The sequence below is a fragment of the Eptatretus burgeri genome, chromosome 11 (assembly GCF_056783735.1).
Source record: "Eptatretus burgeri isolate ZD-2024b chromosome 11, Ebu_testis_v1, whole genome shotgun sequence".
Lineage (NCBI taxonomy): Eukaryota > Metazoa > Chordata > Myxini > Myxiniformes > Myxinidae > Eptatretus > Eptatretus burgeri.
This window is the reverse complement of record NC_140971.1, coordinates 98,588,298-98,601,331: the sequence shown is the minus strand read 5'-3', so window position 1 is coordinate 98,601,331 and position 13,034 is coordinate 98,588,298. Positions and strand designations below refer to the sequence as shown.

The 13,034-nt window shown below is 43.5% G+C and overlaps 1 protein-coding gene across 1 annotated transcript in view; it reads left to right on the top strand.

Moving 5' to 3' along the window:
* Positions 1-12,794, top strand: part of ATR (ATR checkpoint kinase) — a 104,085-nt gene extending 91,291 nt beyond the window's left edge. Inside the window, exons 38-46 of the mRNA XM_085847982.1 lie at positions 933-1,075; positions 5,253-5,350; positions 5,747-5,979; positions 7,283-7,417; positions 7,614-7,808; positions 9,228-9,371; positions 11,228-11,400; positions 12,086-12,248; positions 12,687-12,794. Coding sequence (XP_085704108.1) covers positions 933-1,075; positions 5,253-5,350; positions 5,747-5,979; positions 7,283-7,417; positions 7,614-7,808; positions 9,228-9,371; positions 11,228-11,400; positions 12,086-12,248; positions 12,687-12,794 — 1,392 coding nt within the window. The remainder of the gene's footprint in view (positions 1-932; positions 1,076-5,252; positions 5,351-5,746; positions 5,980-7,282; positions 7,418-7,613; positions 7,809-9,227; positions 9,372-11,227; positions 11,401-12,085; positions 12,249-12,686) is intronic.
* The last annotated feature ends 240 nt before the right edge of the window (positions 12,795-13,034 follow it).

The following is a 13,034-nucleotide window of genomic DNA, read 5'->3' as shown; positions in this document are numbered from 1 at the left end:
GGACACAATCCTGGATGGGTCACCACTCCGACACAGGATACCAGCAAGCTGGTACTCATTTTGCCGACCTCGGAAGGATGACCGGCAGAGTCAACCCCACCTGGTATTAATTCAACAACCCAGTGGGATTTGAACTCAAGATCCTAGGATCCCAAGCCCGCCACCCTAACCATTAAGCCAACACCAGGCATACAAAGCTCAATGTCAGACCAAATAGGATCTGATTCCAAAATGTCATGCTGTTCATCATGGAGCAAACCGTTGCTTGTCAAGTATGTCATCGTTTAAATTTTGTTTTTTTTTGGCTCGTAGTGGAGCGCGTGCCCACACGCACGCACACACACATGCACACACGACAAACTTGGAGGGAGGGGCACTCTGGGTACCAGCGATGTCACACCAATGGTGCCATTTTTATCACGGCATTCAGCAGGGCATTTCCTCCTCCACATTGATGACAACCGATGGTGATTGTCCGCACTTTCATCCTTTTAAATGCTGAACGTCAAGCAAGGAAGTGGCACGGACCGTTTTTTTAGTTTTTGGTACGACTCGGCTGAGGTTTGAACCACCGACCTACCACACTCAGAGCGGACGCTCTAACCATTACATCATTAATTTTGACGACATTAATCCACATAGCCCATCTTTGTGAATGTTTACAAACAAAAACCGTTTCACGTTGCCTTCAAAACCGATTTGGCCGTTGTGTACCGGTACGCTAAATAATTTTTTTGGTTATCGAATGGTGTGTGGGAATGAAAAGCAAATCACTCGGTGTGTTTCGAACCCACAAACCGCTTTGGCCACTCTTCATCTGTTCGAGAAAGGTACTTGCCTGGATCATAGAACTATCCTGTTCATGGGGTTAAGCCGAATGTCGGGAGGGCGATCGAGAATACCCAACTACTGTGTGCGTGCCATGCATCCAGGAAGTGATTAGCTTCAACACCGAATGGGAGGCTTGCCACTTCTACTTGGCAAAATACTTTGACAAAGTGATGATGGCGATGACGGAAAGCGAGTCCAACAGGCAAAGCACGCTGTTAACACACATCATCTTCCACTTCGGCAGGTATGTCATCACACTTGTCTACATTTACCCGAGCAGAATTCAAATGAAGCTATTGTTATGGAATCGACTCCTCGTGGGTTATCGATGCTTTATATAGCGTACTTATTTCCTTAAAGTGAATGTCTAGCATAAGGGCAAAGTAATTAATTCTGATATCACATTTGCGTCACTTGTGTAATAACTGGACGACATCACCTTTTCCCAGGGTCTGTTTATAACATCATCAACCCACTTGACCATATTTATTGATATTTTACCCTTTGGAATCAATCACGTTTCTTTTAAGGGTCTAATAGGCCTTGACACATCAGTTTTGTCGGGAAAATGGCCTGGGTGCCTTCTGGGCCCGAATTATCTCAGAGGACTCGGGGTGTGAATTCACGACAGAATCATCTTGCCCACCAAGCCGAACAGTGTGCAATGGTGAGTGAGAGGCAGGGGCGCGACCTCTCATTGATGAGGCATGCGCCAGAGGGCAGGGCATAAAAGGTGGGGGTGACTCGGGAAAGTGGAGGCGATCGCCCTGCGTGAAGCGACGGGTCATGACCCGTGAAGTGCTGAGTCACGCCCTCCTCTCTCCTCTCCGTTGCCACGGGATGTTCGTCCTACCGGAGCGACTGTACCAGACCCGATAGTCTTACCAAACTTTGTCGTATTTGTCCGCAACTTTATTTCAGTCCTGTCATTACAACCTCTGTCTCTCTATCACCGTGTGATTGATTGGGCCCAATATGGACATCGTTATTTAAGGTTCCCATTCATTTGTTTCGTACCATCGTATGTCGGTCGTGGGTAAGGAGATGGTGTTTGTTGCTTCATTTATCTGTTGATTGCTCCTCTAGTTTTATTCCCCTGTGCCATAATTTACACTTTAATAAGCATACCACCTCCACCTCCTCCTGCTCCTTCTGTTCCTTCTTCTGCTCCTTCTCATTCTCCTTCTTCATGGCAGCTTGGTTGCCGGGTAGCTATCATTTTGTTTGGGCGCAACTATGCCGCTGATGCTGTCCCCCTACACCAGTGCACTGGTACTCATTTCACCAACCTTGGAAAGATGACAGGCTGAGTCAACCCCACCCGGTGTTAATTCAGTGGTAAACGGGGCTCGAACTCAGAACTCTTGAGATCCCGAGCCAGCCACCCTAACGACTGAGCCAACACCAGGCTTATAACCGTACCTGGCCTCGGGGATAAATTCTGACTGTGGTGGCTGTTTCATTAGTAGTTTTATTCAAGACTTGTTAAGGGACAATTGGTTGCGGTCCACACTGCTTATCATAAGACCGCTTCACGTAACTTAGGTTGCTCAACCTAAAATTACATCCAGTCACGTGATGCTTATCAGCGTGATGATGGACCGCCTTGGGACTTCTAATTTGCACGGTACAGTGACTTTTAGACACATGATTTGGCAAGGACGTATTCGAGGCGGTCGACCGTTGGGGTTGCTTTGACGCCATCCACCACATTTGAACCTGGCAACTGGAATGGTCCAATGGCCGGAACACTACAATTGATATTTTTTTTTTTTTTAAACAAAGGCAAGGGCTTACACGTTGTGGAAAAGGTAGTTTGGCTTATCATATGATGGATGAAAGCACAGAACGTGATTATATTGGTCAGAGGAACACATATGTTTTCATTGTTATACGTTACATTATTATGGTACCGATCATTATTACCTCCGCCACCGAATGTGAAGGAGGTTGTTTTCACTCCTCTGTTTGCCTGTTTGTGTACAGGATATCTCGAAAAGTTGTGGACAGATCCGGATGAAATTTTGTGGACAGGTTGGGTGTGTGATAAGGACGAACTGATTAGATTTTGTTGAAGATCCGAATCCGGATCTGATTATAATTTTTAAAGTGATTGTTCACCATTGAGAGAGGGCCAAAACCGATATAGTACTGGACAGCAAGATATTTCAAAAAATTATTTGGCCCGATATGTTCTCGTGGATCAGGCATAATGTGGCGGAGATATGCACTTCACCGAGTACCCTTCTAGTCATGTATTACATTATTCGGGTACCAAGTATTATTATGTATTGCAGTTTTGTATTTTTATTATGTATTTGTTTTTTTGAATTATAATAATTATTATTATTATGTCTTCCATTATTCAGGTACCAAGACTTTCAGGCTGGGTAACCAATTGTTTTTCTCTTGTTGGTTGTTGGATCCATTTGTGGGTTTGAGGATGTGGGAGGATGTGGGAGGCGGGTCTCCCATAACTCAAAATCTCCACTTCATTTATGGTAAAGGATCATGATTCATGAACCAAACCGTGAAGTTTCGTTCTTACAGCCTCATTCCAAGGACTCTCATCAAAATCTTCACTGAACCCATGACAGCCTCCACTTGTACCTTGTTTGTAGTGATGTTCCCCGGAATGATTTTTAAATTCTCAGTAAGGGTTTTCTTTATCATTCCTGTAGCTCCGACTATCACTGGTACAATTTCAGATTTCTTCAGTTTCCAAGTCCTCTTGACCTCATTTTTCTAATCCTTGCATTTGGTCATTTTCCTGATTTCTGTGGCATCTAGTCCAAAGTCATTGGGAACTGAAACCTCGATCAACATTGCTGACTTTCCCTTTTTGTGTTTGAGCACCATGCCTGGACGCAACGCTTTGTTTGCAATGTTCTTCAAGCCACGGACCAAACAGCCAGACATCGGTAGTACTTCTGTTTCAGCCTGGTGTTGGCTTAGTGGTTAGGGTGGCGGCTTGGGATCCTCGGGTCCTGAGTTCAAGCCCCGTTGGCCGCTGAATTAAAAATACACCAGGAGGGTGACTCAGCCTGTCATCCTTCCGAGGTCGGCAAAATGAGCACCAGTGTACTGGTAAGGGGGACACTGCATCAGCGGCATAGCCGCGTCCCAACCAATGATGCAACCAGGGCTGCACGAGAGAGAGAGAGAGAGACAGACAGACAGACAGACAGACAGTACTTCTGTTGTTCATGCTTATTGCTAAATCAGGAGCAACAGTAAATCAGAACATGAGGGTGAGAAAGACAACATGATATAGATTCAAATAGATCGAAGCATTTGCATATACTACATATTAGGCCTATATTATAGGCACACAAAGGTGAAAATTCAACACTCGGTAGCGAGCTACAAATATTCTTTGATCGAGCTGATTGTTTTTTTCACTGAATTATTTTCTCATAATCTGGAACGTTTTAGGGGAGGTGCCACATTAAAAAAGTCGGAACATCAAAAGTTTGGACCACCCGATTTCATTGGGGAAGGTGTGATTGAGGAGGTCGGGTCGGGGGGGGGGTGGCATGCAGAAAGCTGAACCCTAAACCTAACGTTGTGTATTTTCAATTTACTGCCATTTACACTTGTTTGAGGTCATAAAATGACTTTGATTTTGATTGCCGTATCAAACTATCCACAATGATACAGCATTTCATCGGATGTGAACCACTCGGAGAGCATTTACTTGAGCAGAAACTCACCCGAGTGTGTACCTCATTGTGTCCTTCAAACAATGCAGTCGCTGAAGACCGGCATGCATTATGACACGAGTCTGTTGCCAAAAGTATTGGCACGGTCATGAAGCGTGTCGGGTTCATTGATTTGACGTCTTACTGCGACACATACCTTCTACCGAACGTTGGTCGATATCGAGCATCGCATCGCACCGCATTGTTCATCCTTTAGTGGTTGATAGATAAACAGAGAATAATCCACCACTAAAGTGCAAGTTCAGTCGTGGATTACTCTATGTTTACTGTGGCCCTCGGGCGCCATTCCAGACATTCCAGAGTGATTTGTTCTGAGACAGAGACAGAGACAGAGACAGAGACAGAGACAGAGAGAGGTCGTGTTCTGAGTGGGGGATTTATTTTTGATTCGGCGGGTTATCATCAATCGTGCAATCCCCAACAGAGACATTTGTTAACGGCAAGGTGTTTTATCGTGCTGTTTGACGTAACATCTTCACTGGAGTATTAAAATAGCTAATGCAGCATTGTCAACGATGTCACAACAAGACACCTTATGGAGTACATGATTCTTTGAATCGTGGGGGACATGCATCCGTGGGGTTGGGAGCTTTCATTTTGAGCTTGGATGTGCTGTGTCCATACTTGATGTATTGTAGTGTCACATGGATATGAATCGAGGTATTTATACGTTGCCATGATGTCTTCTTGCGTGAGAAGGTCCTTGCAGTTTGGCTGCCAGTTTATTTACCAGAGTCTTCATCGTATGCTGACCTTGTGGCTTGACTTTAGCTCCCCGACGAATTTCAATCACGGAGGTAATTGCGTGATGAATTTATATACATGAACCTGTGTGCTGAATGTTAACGAGAGGGCGTGCTGTACGGAACGTTAACGAGAGGGTGTGTTTTGCGGAACCTTAACGAAAGGGCATGATGTACAGATATCATCAGAGTGTACCTAACCACACATACCTGTTTGCACCACAAACTGTTCCGTTTTGAGCATCCGGGTGTGTTACTTGCATGTGAAGAAAAAGGTAACACAGCTCTTCGATAGTCCTCGATCGGGCCTATGTTCTAACTCGGACACTCGCGTACCTCTTGAGACGATGATCTGATGATTTCCCAAGCATAACCGAGTCCCATCAGATTTGGTGGAACCATTATGTCGATTGCATTTAAGGGCCTTCATCGTACCTTCCTGTACCTTAGGCACAAATGCCGAGAGCAGAGTGATCCGTGAATGCCTGATGCAGTTGAAGGGTATCATGTTGGACCACGCCAGGAAGTTACCGGCGTACCAGTTCTTAACAGCATTCTCTCAGCTGACGTCACGCATCTGCCATCCACAGCCCGACATCTGGGTCGTGCTTCGGACTATAATCCTGAAGGTCTTCCAGCAGTACACTCAACAAGCCATGTGGCTTCTGCTTGCCGTCTCGATGGTAACGTTTCTTTTTATTTTCGCCCCGAGGGGTTGCGAGACTATTGTAACGCCCGTCTGTCTGTGTGTCTGGGTGTCTTTCCACTTCTTTATATTTTTGCTTTCATTTTTTTTCCTCTGCAACCGCTTGTCCAATCAATGTGAAACTTTCAACATTAGAGGGATTCCCCATGGAGAATATTTTAATGCTAACTCTGACGTCATAGGTCACATAGTATGGCAGCCAGATTGGATTAACGGGAAAAATTTGGACATATCTGAAACTGCTCAACGAAAAAAAAATTTGAAACCTGTGTCATTAACTCCCCGTGGGGGACATGGGGTGATAAAGATGACATCAGTGAAGTGGTATTCCAGCCATAATTGGTTGAATCTAAATACTTATCTGAAAAGTCTGAAACTTCATATGCTGTATCTGAATCTTATCTACGACCCGATCTGAGTGAAGTATTACATTTATAATGTCGTCGGTCATGTGGTCTGACGGCCATGTTGTATTAACAATAAAAACAGAAAAAAATGTTCTCCAGAACCGCTTAACAGATCGATGCAAAACTTCATACATGTGATTGATTAGCCACGGGGAATATTGTTTGAATTTTTTTTCATGTCCATCTTCATTGACACAATTTAGCCTTTATGTGCACAAAGTGATCGTTAAATATCCTAATAAATAATCAAAGCTATGGATAATGGCAATGAACGTGACAAAAGAAGGTGCATGGATGATCCAGGTATGGAGGCCATAGTCTCAGTTTTCCATAGTTGTAGCATGTTCAGTTGACGGTATTTTTGTTCAGAATGAATGTGCACGGCGAGCCTGTGTGCTCTACCGAGTACCGTTCTAGCCTTATCAATGCATTAATTATCAAGTAATCCTGTCACTGCATTTGCAGTGTATCCACCGTTATTGATCAAAGAAAGGAACACAAATCAGGCAATCACGACCTGTTTTTATAATTTCTCAAAAGTTTGTTTGGTAACTGAGATCCTCAGCCTTCAAAGATTTGAATTTGGCAGGTCGATCGATAGGTTTTTAATCGGCCTTCGGCGGTGTGATGGTTGTAGCCACCTAGTCAGCTTGACCCTTGGGTGTGTAAACATGTCGATGGCAAACAACTTCTGCTGTTGGTCAACCTGCACATTGTACATCTTGGAAACACAGGGAGTTTCATTTCACCAAATCTGCAATAGTGATTGAATCGCAAATCCATGAGTCCGATTTGTTTGTTGTAGTTTTGATGACACATTGTTTGAAAGAAGTCAAGATATCGTGTTTCATGTCTTTTCTTTATAAATGACAGTCTTCTCACAAGCTACGTGAGGAACGTTGCCAGGATGTTTTTCTCAAGGCTCAGCACCATGATAATCGTCTCACAAAGTTGATCAGAGACCTAAAGGACCTAAATCGCCAGCTGTTACTAATGACCAATAAGCAGGTGAGTGATCCTTTGTCACCACCACCTCGTTCCTCCTTTGTACCCGTACCCACACTACCAAATGGTCTTTTAATCTTTCCTGTCGGGATGTTGAAATGATCGCTGAGCTGCATTAATTACGTCACAGGAAACTGTTGGAGAATGTTGAGATGATTTCAGTGGTGATGAAATAGCATGTACGCATGTGGACATGTAGATGTCCGCTCATACATTGAGCATGAGCAGAGACTTCGGCACCCTCAAGCACCTGGTGGAGAGCAGCAGTTTTAGCCCCGTGCTGATCCCACTGCAGCGCTGCATGACGCCGAGCCTGCCCTCCTCACCCGGCAGCCACTTGGACCATGACCCTTTTCCCAGGCACCTCGTTTACATACAAGGCTTCAAAGATCTGGTGAGGGGCCTTTCAAATGAAAGGTTGCTGTTGAAAATGGTCTATTCAACAGGAGCCGCTACGTTGGTTCGACATTTGGATAAATTGAGAGGAAAAGTGTGGGGTGTGTGGGGGTGGGTAGGGAAAGACAGATGTGTGGGGTGGGTAGGGAAAGGAAGTAAAGGGTCGTACGAACGGCTGTGTATCAGATACTTGTGTTTGGAGATCAGTTCACTGTTTCTCATAAAAACAAATGGGCTTTAAGTTTGTTTTTAACCTCCACCATCTTCGAAGATAGACGGAGGTTACTGTTTTCACCCCTTTCTGTTTGTTTGTTTGTTTGTTTGTGAATAGTATTACGGAAAAACTCCTCGACGGATTTCGACGAAACTTGGTGGGGGGGGGTTAGGTATGGTCCAAGGATCATGCCATGAAATTTTGGACTTGGTCCCCCCCCCCCAAAAAAAAAATTGTTAGAGAAAAAAAAAATTTTTTTTTTGCATTTCTACATGTTTTAAGTGATTTCCAACCCCCCCCAATTTTTTTTTACCCCCCCCCCAAAAAAATTGTGAAAAAAAAATTTTGCAACTTTTTCTTCAACAAAATTTCGATTTTTTTTTTTTTTTTTTGCATTTTCTACATGTTTTAAGTGATTTCCAACACCCCCCCAAAAAAAATGGAGAAAAGAACTATAACTCGGCACTGTTGACATCATATTTAATGAATAAGATATAAGGTTCACTTGAGTGACCCAGCAGTATTGGCGGCGGAGGTTTTGCACTCTCCCGAGTGCTCCCCCTCTAGTTTTTTGTTGTTTTTTTTTACGTTGCCGTTTTATGATGAATTCAAATATTCCCTTTAAAAGTCATATTTTGAGCAACTCCTCAGGTATGTCATTTAACATCTGTGCTCTGTGATTTAATGGAACAGACTAATTATTCTGAGACAAAATAAAGCCCTGCTTTAAAATCGACTAAAACAAGAGCGATAATAGTTTTGTAATACATCTCCCCTTACCAGTCCAAATGCACGCTTGAGCCGATACCGGAAACAAAATGAAGACGAAGAAGAAACCCAATGACTCACCGTGTTTGGGTCTGTTCGGCAAAATAAAAGGAAAAGCAATTTTAATTTCCTGATATCTTTTGTAGACCAGAAACCAATAAAGATAGCTCAGATAACAAACCGGAGACAAATACGAAGCAAATCTTCATCATTAACATCGAATTAAAGCTTTCTTTGGAAAAAAAAACATCTTTTTACAGTTCATTTTGTTCTTCTTACCCTTTAAAAAAAGATTATTTTATATGAAGAGTGACATGTGAGAAATGTAATTGAAAGCTTGAACCATTAGTTCACTTAATACAAGAGTTTTTAAGTTATTAAACCTCTCCAAGTCATTTCCTATCACAAAGGAAACTTGAATGTGTCTCCTGGCAGGTGGAGGTGATGAATTCGATGCAGAAACCCAAGAAGTTCACTTTGCTCGGCAGTGATGGTTCCTGCTATGCTATTATGTGCAAGCCTCGTGATGATCTTCGCAAGGATTTCCGTATGATGGAGTTCAACATGCTCATTAATAAGGTTCCCACGGGGCATCACGTTTCTTCTTGTGCACAAATACCTGTAGTTTGTGGCACAGAAGGGAACCTTGACTGGGCTGCTTAGTATCCCATTTATATTGAGCTTGAGGAGATGAACGGTGATGCCTGCCGGGTTTCTCGTGCATCGTGTCCACAAATTACCGTTCCAAGTTCAAACCGTAATATGGGACAAAACAGTGGGGTTTGCTGTGTGTGGGGGAAAAAAAAAATCAAAAACTTTTCTCAAAGTTCTATTTATTTATTTTTTCACTTGCAGGTATGTCATGTGACATCTGATGTCTCATTCACTGCAAAGGGCGTCCCTCCAAGTAAAAGTGCAGTGTGTTGCCTTATTTATAGAGACAAAATCAACTACACGGGTTTAATGAAAGTTCAGGACAATCTATGGAAGGCAGCCACCATTGAGAAAAACGAATCGTGAGTGGAACCAAACGTTTATGGAAATTGGTAGCATCCGGTAGAGGAAAGGGGCAGGGTGGCCAGGCACAAGTGGTGAGGATGTTGAACACGTTTGAGTCATTCGAGCGCAGTCCCCATCAGTCCATTCGGATTGCCACCAAGGAGCTAGAGCTACCCAGCCCAAGGGTACATCAAGTGCCGCACACACGACTGGCTGTATGCATACAAGGTTCAGCTGGTGCAGGCATTCTTGCCAGACGACTGTACTCAACGCAGGGTGTGTGCAGTAGACATTTTGGAATGCTTTGACGAAGATCACCGATTCCTGCGGCGTATGCTTTTCTCAGACGAGTCGACTGTCTGCGTTTTAGGGAAGGTTAACAGATGTAACATCAGGATTTGGGGCTCTGACCCTTCCCATGTGACCCGAGAACCTGAGCGCGACAGCCCAAATGTTGGCGTGTGCTGTCACCTAAAGCATGACCAAGTTATCCGGCCATTCTTTTTTGTGGAAGCCACTATAACGTCCGACAATATATTCGAGAACTCGGTATTCCCGCAATTGGCAGACATGCAACCAGAAGAGAGAGCTCCACCACCCTGAAATGTAAGAGTGCACGACTTCCTAAACAAACACTTCAGTGATCGATGGAATGGGAGTGACGGTCCGATTCTGTGGCCACCACGTTCGCTGGACAGAACCCCTTGGGATTTCTCTCTATGGGTTTATGTGAAGCACATGGTGTATCAAATGAGGGTTACCAATATTGAGGATCTGAGAAAGAACATGAGGATGTAAATCAAGGCTGTAAATGCAGGACTGCTGAGCCAAACCTGGAAGGAAATTGAGTCCTGCCTCGACGTGTTCGGTGTGATGAGGGGTGCTCGCGTAGAAGAGTTCTGATTCTAATAAATTATGATCCTGACACTAAAACTTTGAGGAATGTTCTTTAACATGCAGCAAACCGTATTGTTGTATCACTTTTAATTCTTTTTCGATTGCAGTTTCAATCTGCAACGGTAATTTGTGGACACTATACATCTAATGTTTCCTGTGGTTTTACGTTGATGTCGCTTGTATTTTACAGCGAATCAGCCACTCGAAATAATGGGGAATTAATGGAGTCCCATTTATTCATTTAATAACAGTGCATTTTCTTTTCCATAAGGATGCAAAGTGAATAGACCCGAGTAATTTCAGCCTTTGAAATAGTTTAATTTCCCTTTAACCCCCTAACTGAGGACAGCAGAATCCAAATGCATTAGTCCCTTCAGGTACTATGTCAGAAAGATATCTTTTTTAAAGGGATTTGCTTTCACCGAGGCTTGAACAATGGACAGCAAATATCAAAGTTAAGCACGAGGCAAACCGATCTATCAGCTTATCTAGTGTTTGAGGCCAAACAAGGAGTTGAGGTCATGATTTGCTCCTTGCAGTTCTTGCGTAAGAACGCGGAAACAAAACGACGTGGGTTGGGGATCCACATGTACGCGGCCATCCCACTGAACCAGGAGTGTGGCCTCATTGAATGGGTTCCGAACACGACCAGCCTGCGCTGCATCATCGGGGATCTCCACACTGAGAAGGGTGAGTGCACATCTACCGTTATGTAAGTCTTTTTTTTTTTTTTGTATTTACAGTGTTGTACAAACAAACCAAGTGGCCATTGGGACCATCATATTTAATTATTTAGCATGATCTCCATTTCCTTGATACAGCCAATCAGCTTACTCCTCTTATTCAATATGTACAGCAGGGAACACAAAACAATTCATAAACTTCAAATCTCGCAATGAAATGAAAATCAATTTTAAATCGGCAGAATGTTCATCGAGGAATGCTAACCGCCGTGAGAAGCAAGAAGGCTGTGGAGGTTAGCATACCTCGATCAACGTCCTGTTCATTTCTTCCATCGTTCTCCCTTTCCACTGACGCAGATCCACTTAGGCCTTCATCAGCACGACTTGCTCTTCATTCCAAAGCGATTTGTTCTTCTTTGTGTCACGAATACCCTTGAGTGTAAGGAAGTTATATTTCACATCTAGTTGTCAGAATTTGAACCTTCTCTTCAAAATGATTAGAGGTGCATCGAATATTGCTTTATTCCCATCAAATACGATGAAGATATAAGTTTAGTCATTGAAGGCAAAAAGGGTCCTTCCCCCAAAGAAAAGAAAAAAAACAAGGTGTCGAGCTGATTTTGGTGTCATGAGAAGCGCAATATATCATAGAATGACATTAAACATCTGCTGTAATCCCTTCTGGGGAAATTTTTTTGGAACACTGAATTTTAGGATCTTTTGTCGTGTTGAGAGTGTAAAACATTCAGCTGCGCAGAGCACAGCAACCTTCGCCAATTTGGTAATAGCAAGTAAAATGGACGACATACCCACATTGTTTGAGGAAAGGGTTCTTCGAAGGGCTTTCCGTGGGAATCTCTTGGTAGCAGCTGCGTTGGTGAATGTTAATAATGACAGTTTTACCAACGGAACAAAATGCAAATGAGGCTTTTGACCCCAATGAATCAGAAGAGCGATCAATGGAAGCATGTAGTGATATAAACATACCGGCCAAACTACAGAGGTAGAGAAGATTCGTGATTTGTACGAAGGAATTGCAGACCAATCTATATTGGTGGCCATTGCTGCGGAATCTGAAGGACTGATGAGGTTGGAGGAGTGATTACTCAAGTATCGAGCATTGCTTGCTGAAGGATTGCCAACGGCAAAGCTGTGGTTGCAGTATATTGAATACGTGGAAATAGTGAAACAATCTATTCGAGCTGAGAGAACAGGAAATTGGACCTGGCATCTTGTAGCAATTGGAAAGACGATGAATCTGTTTGCTGCAACTGGTCATTTAAACTATTGAAAAAGTTCCCACCTTGATTTGCAGCTGATGCTGGAGTTGCCAACTGATCATCTGGCTACATCAATGCTTCATCGAACAAGGATTTCATCCCGTCCGCAGAAGCAGTACGTACTGGGTCGGACTGTGGACTGACCTAATCATTGAACAGGTGATGATGTGTTATATCAAGAGCCGTGGAGGAATAACGAGAGTATGAAGAGTAACAGAAACCGTCCGGCTGCAGTGGATTTACGGTTTGCACAAGTGTTCTGGGATCCATGACGCTATGACAACACCGACAAATTTGAAACCCACCACAAGTGAACAGCACATCGAGATGAGCACTTCTCGGAGCATTCGTGGTTTCAATTACCGAAGCAACATTCAGCAATG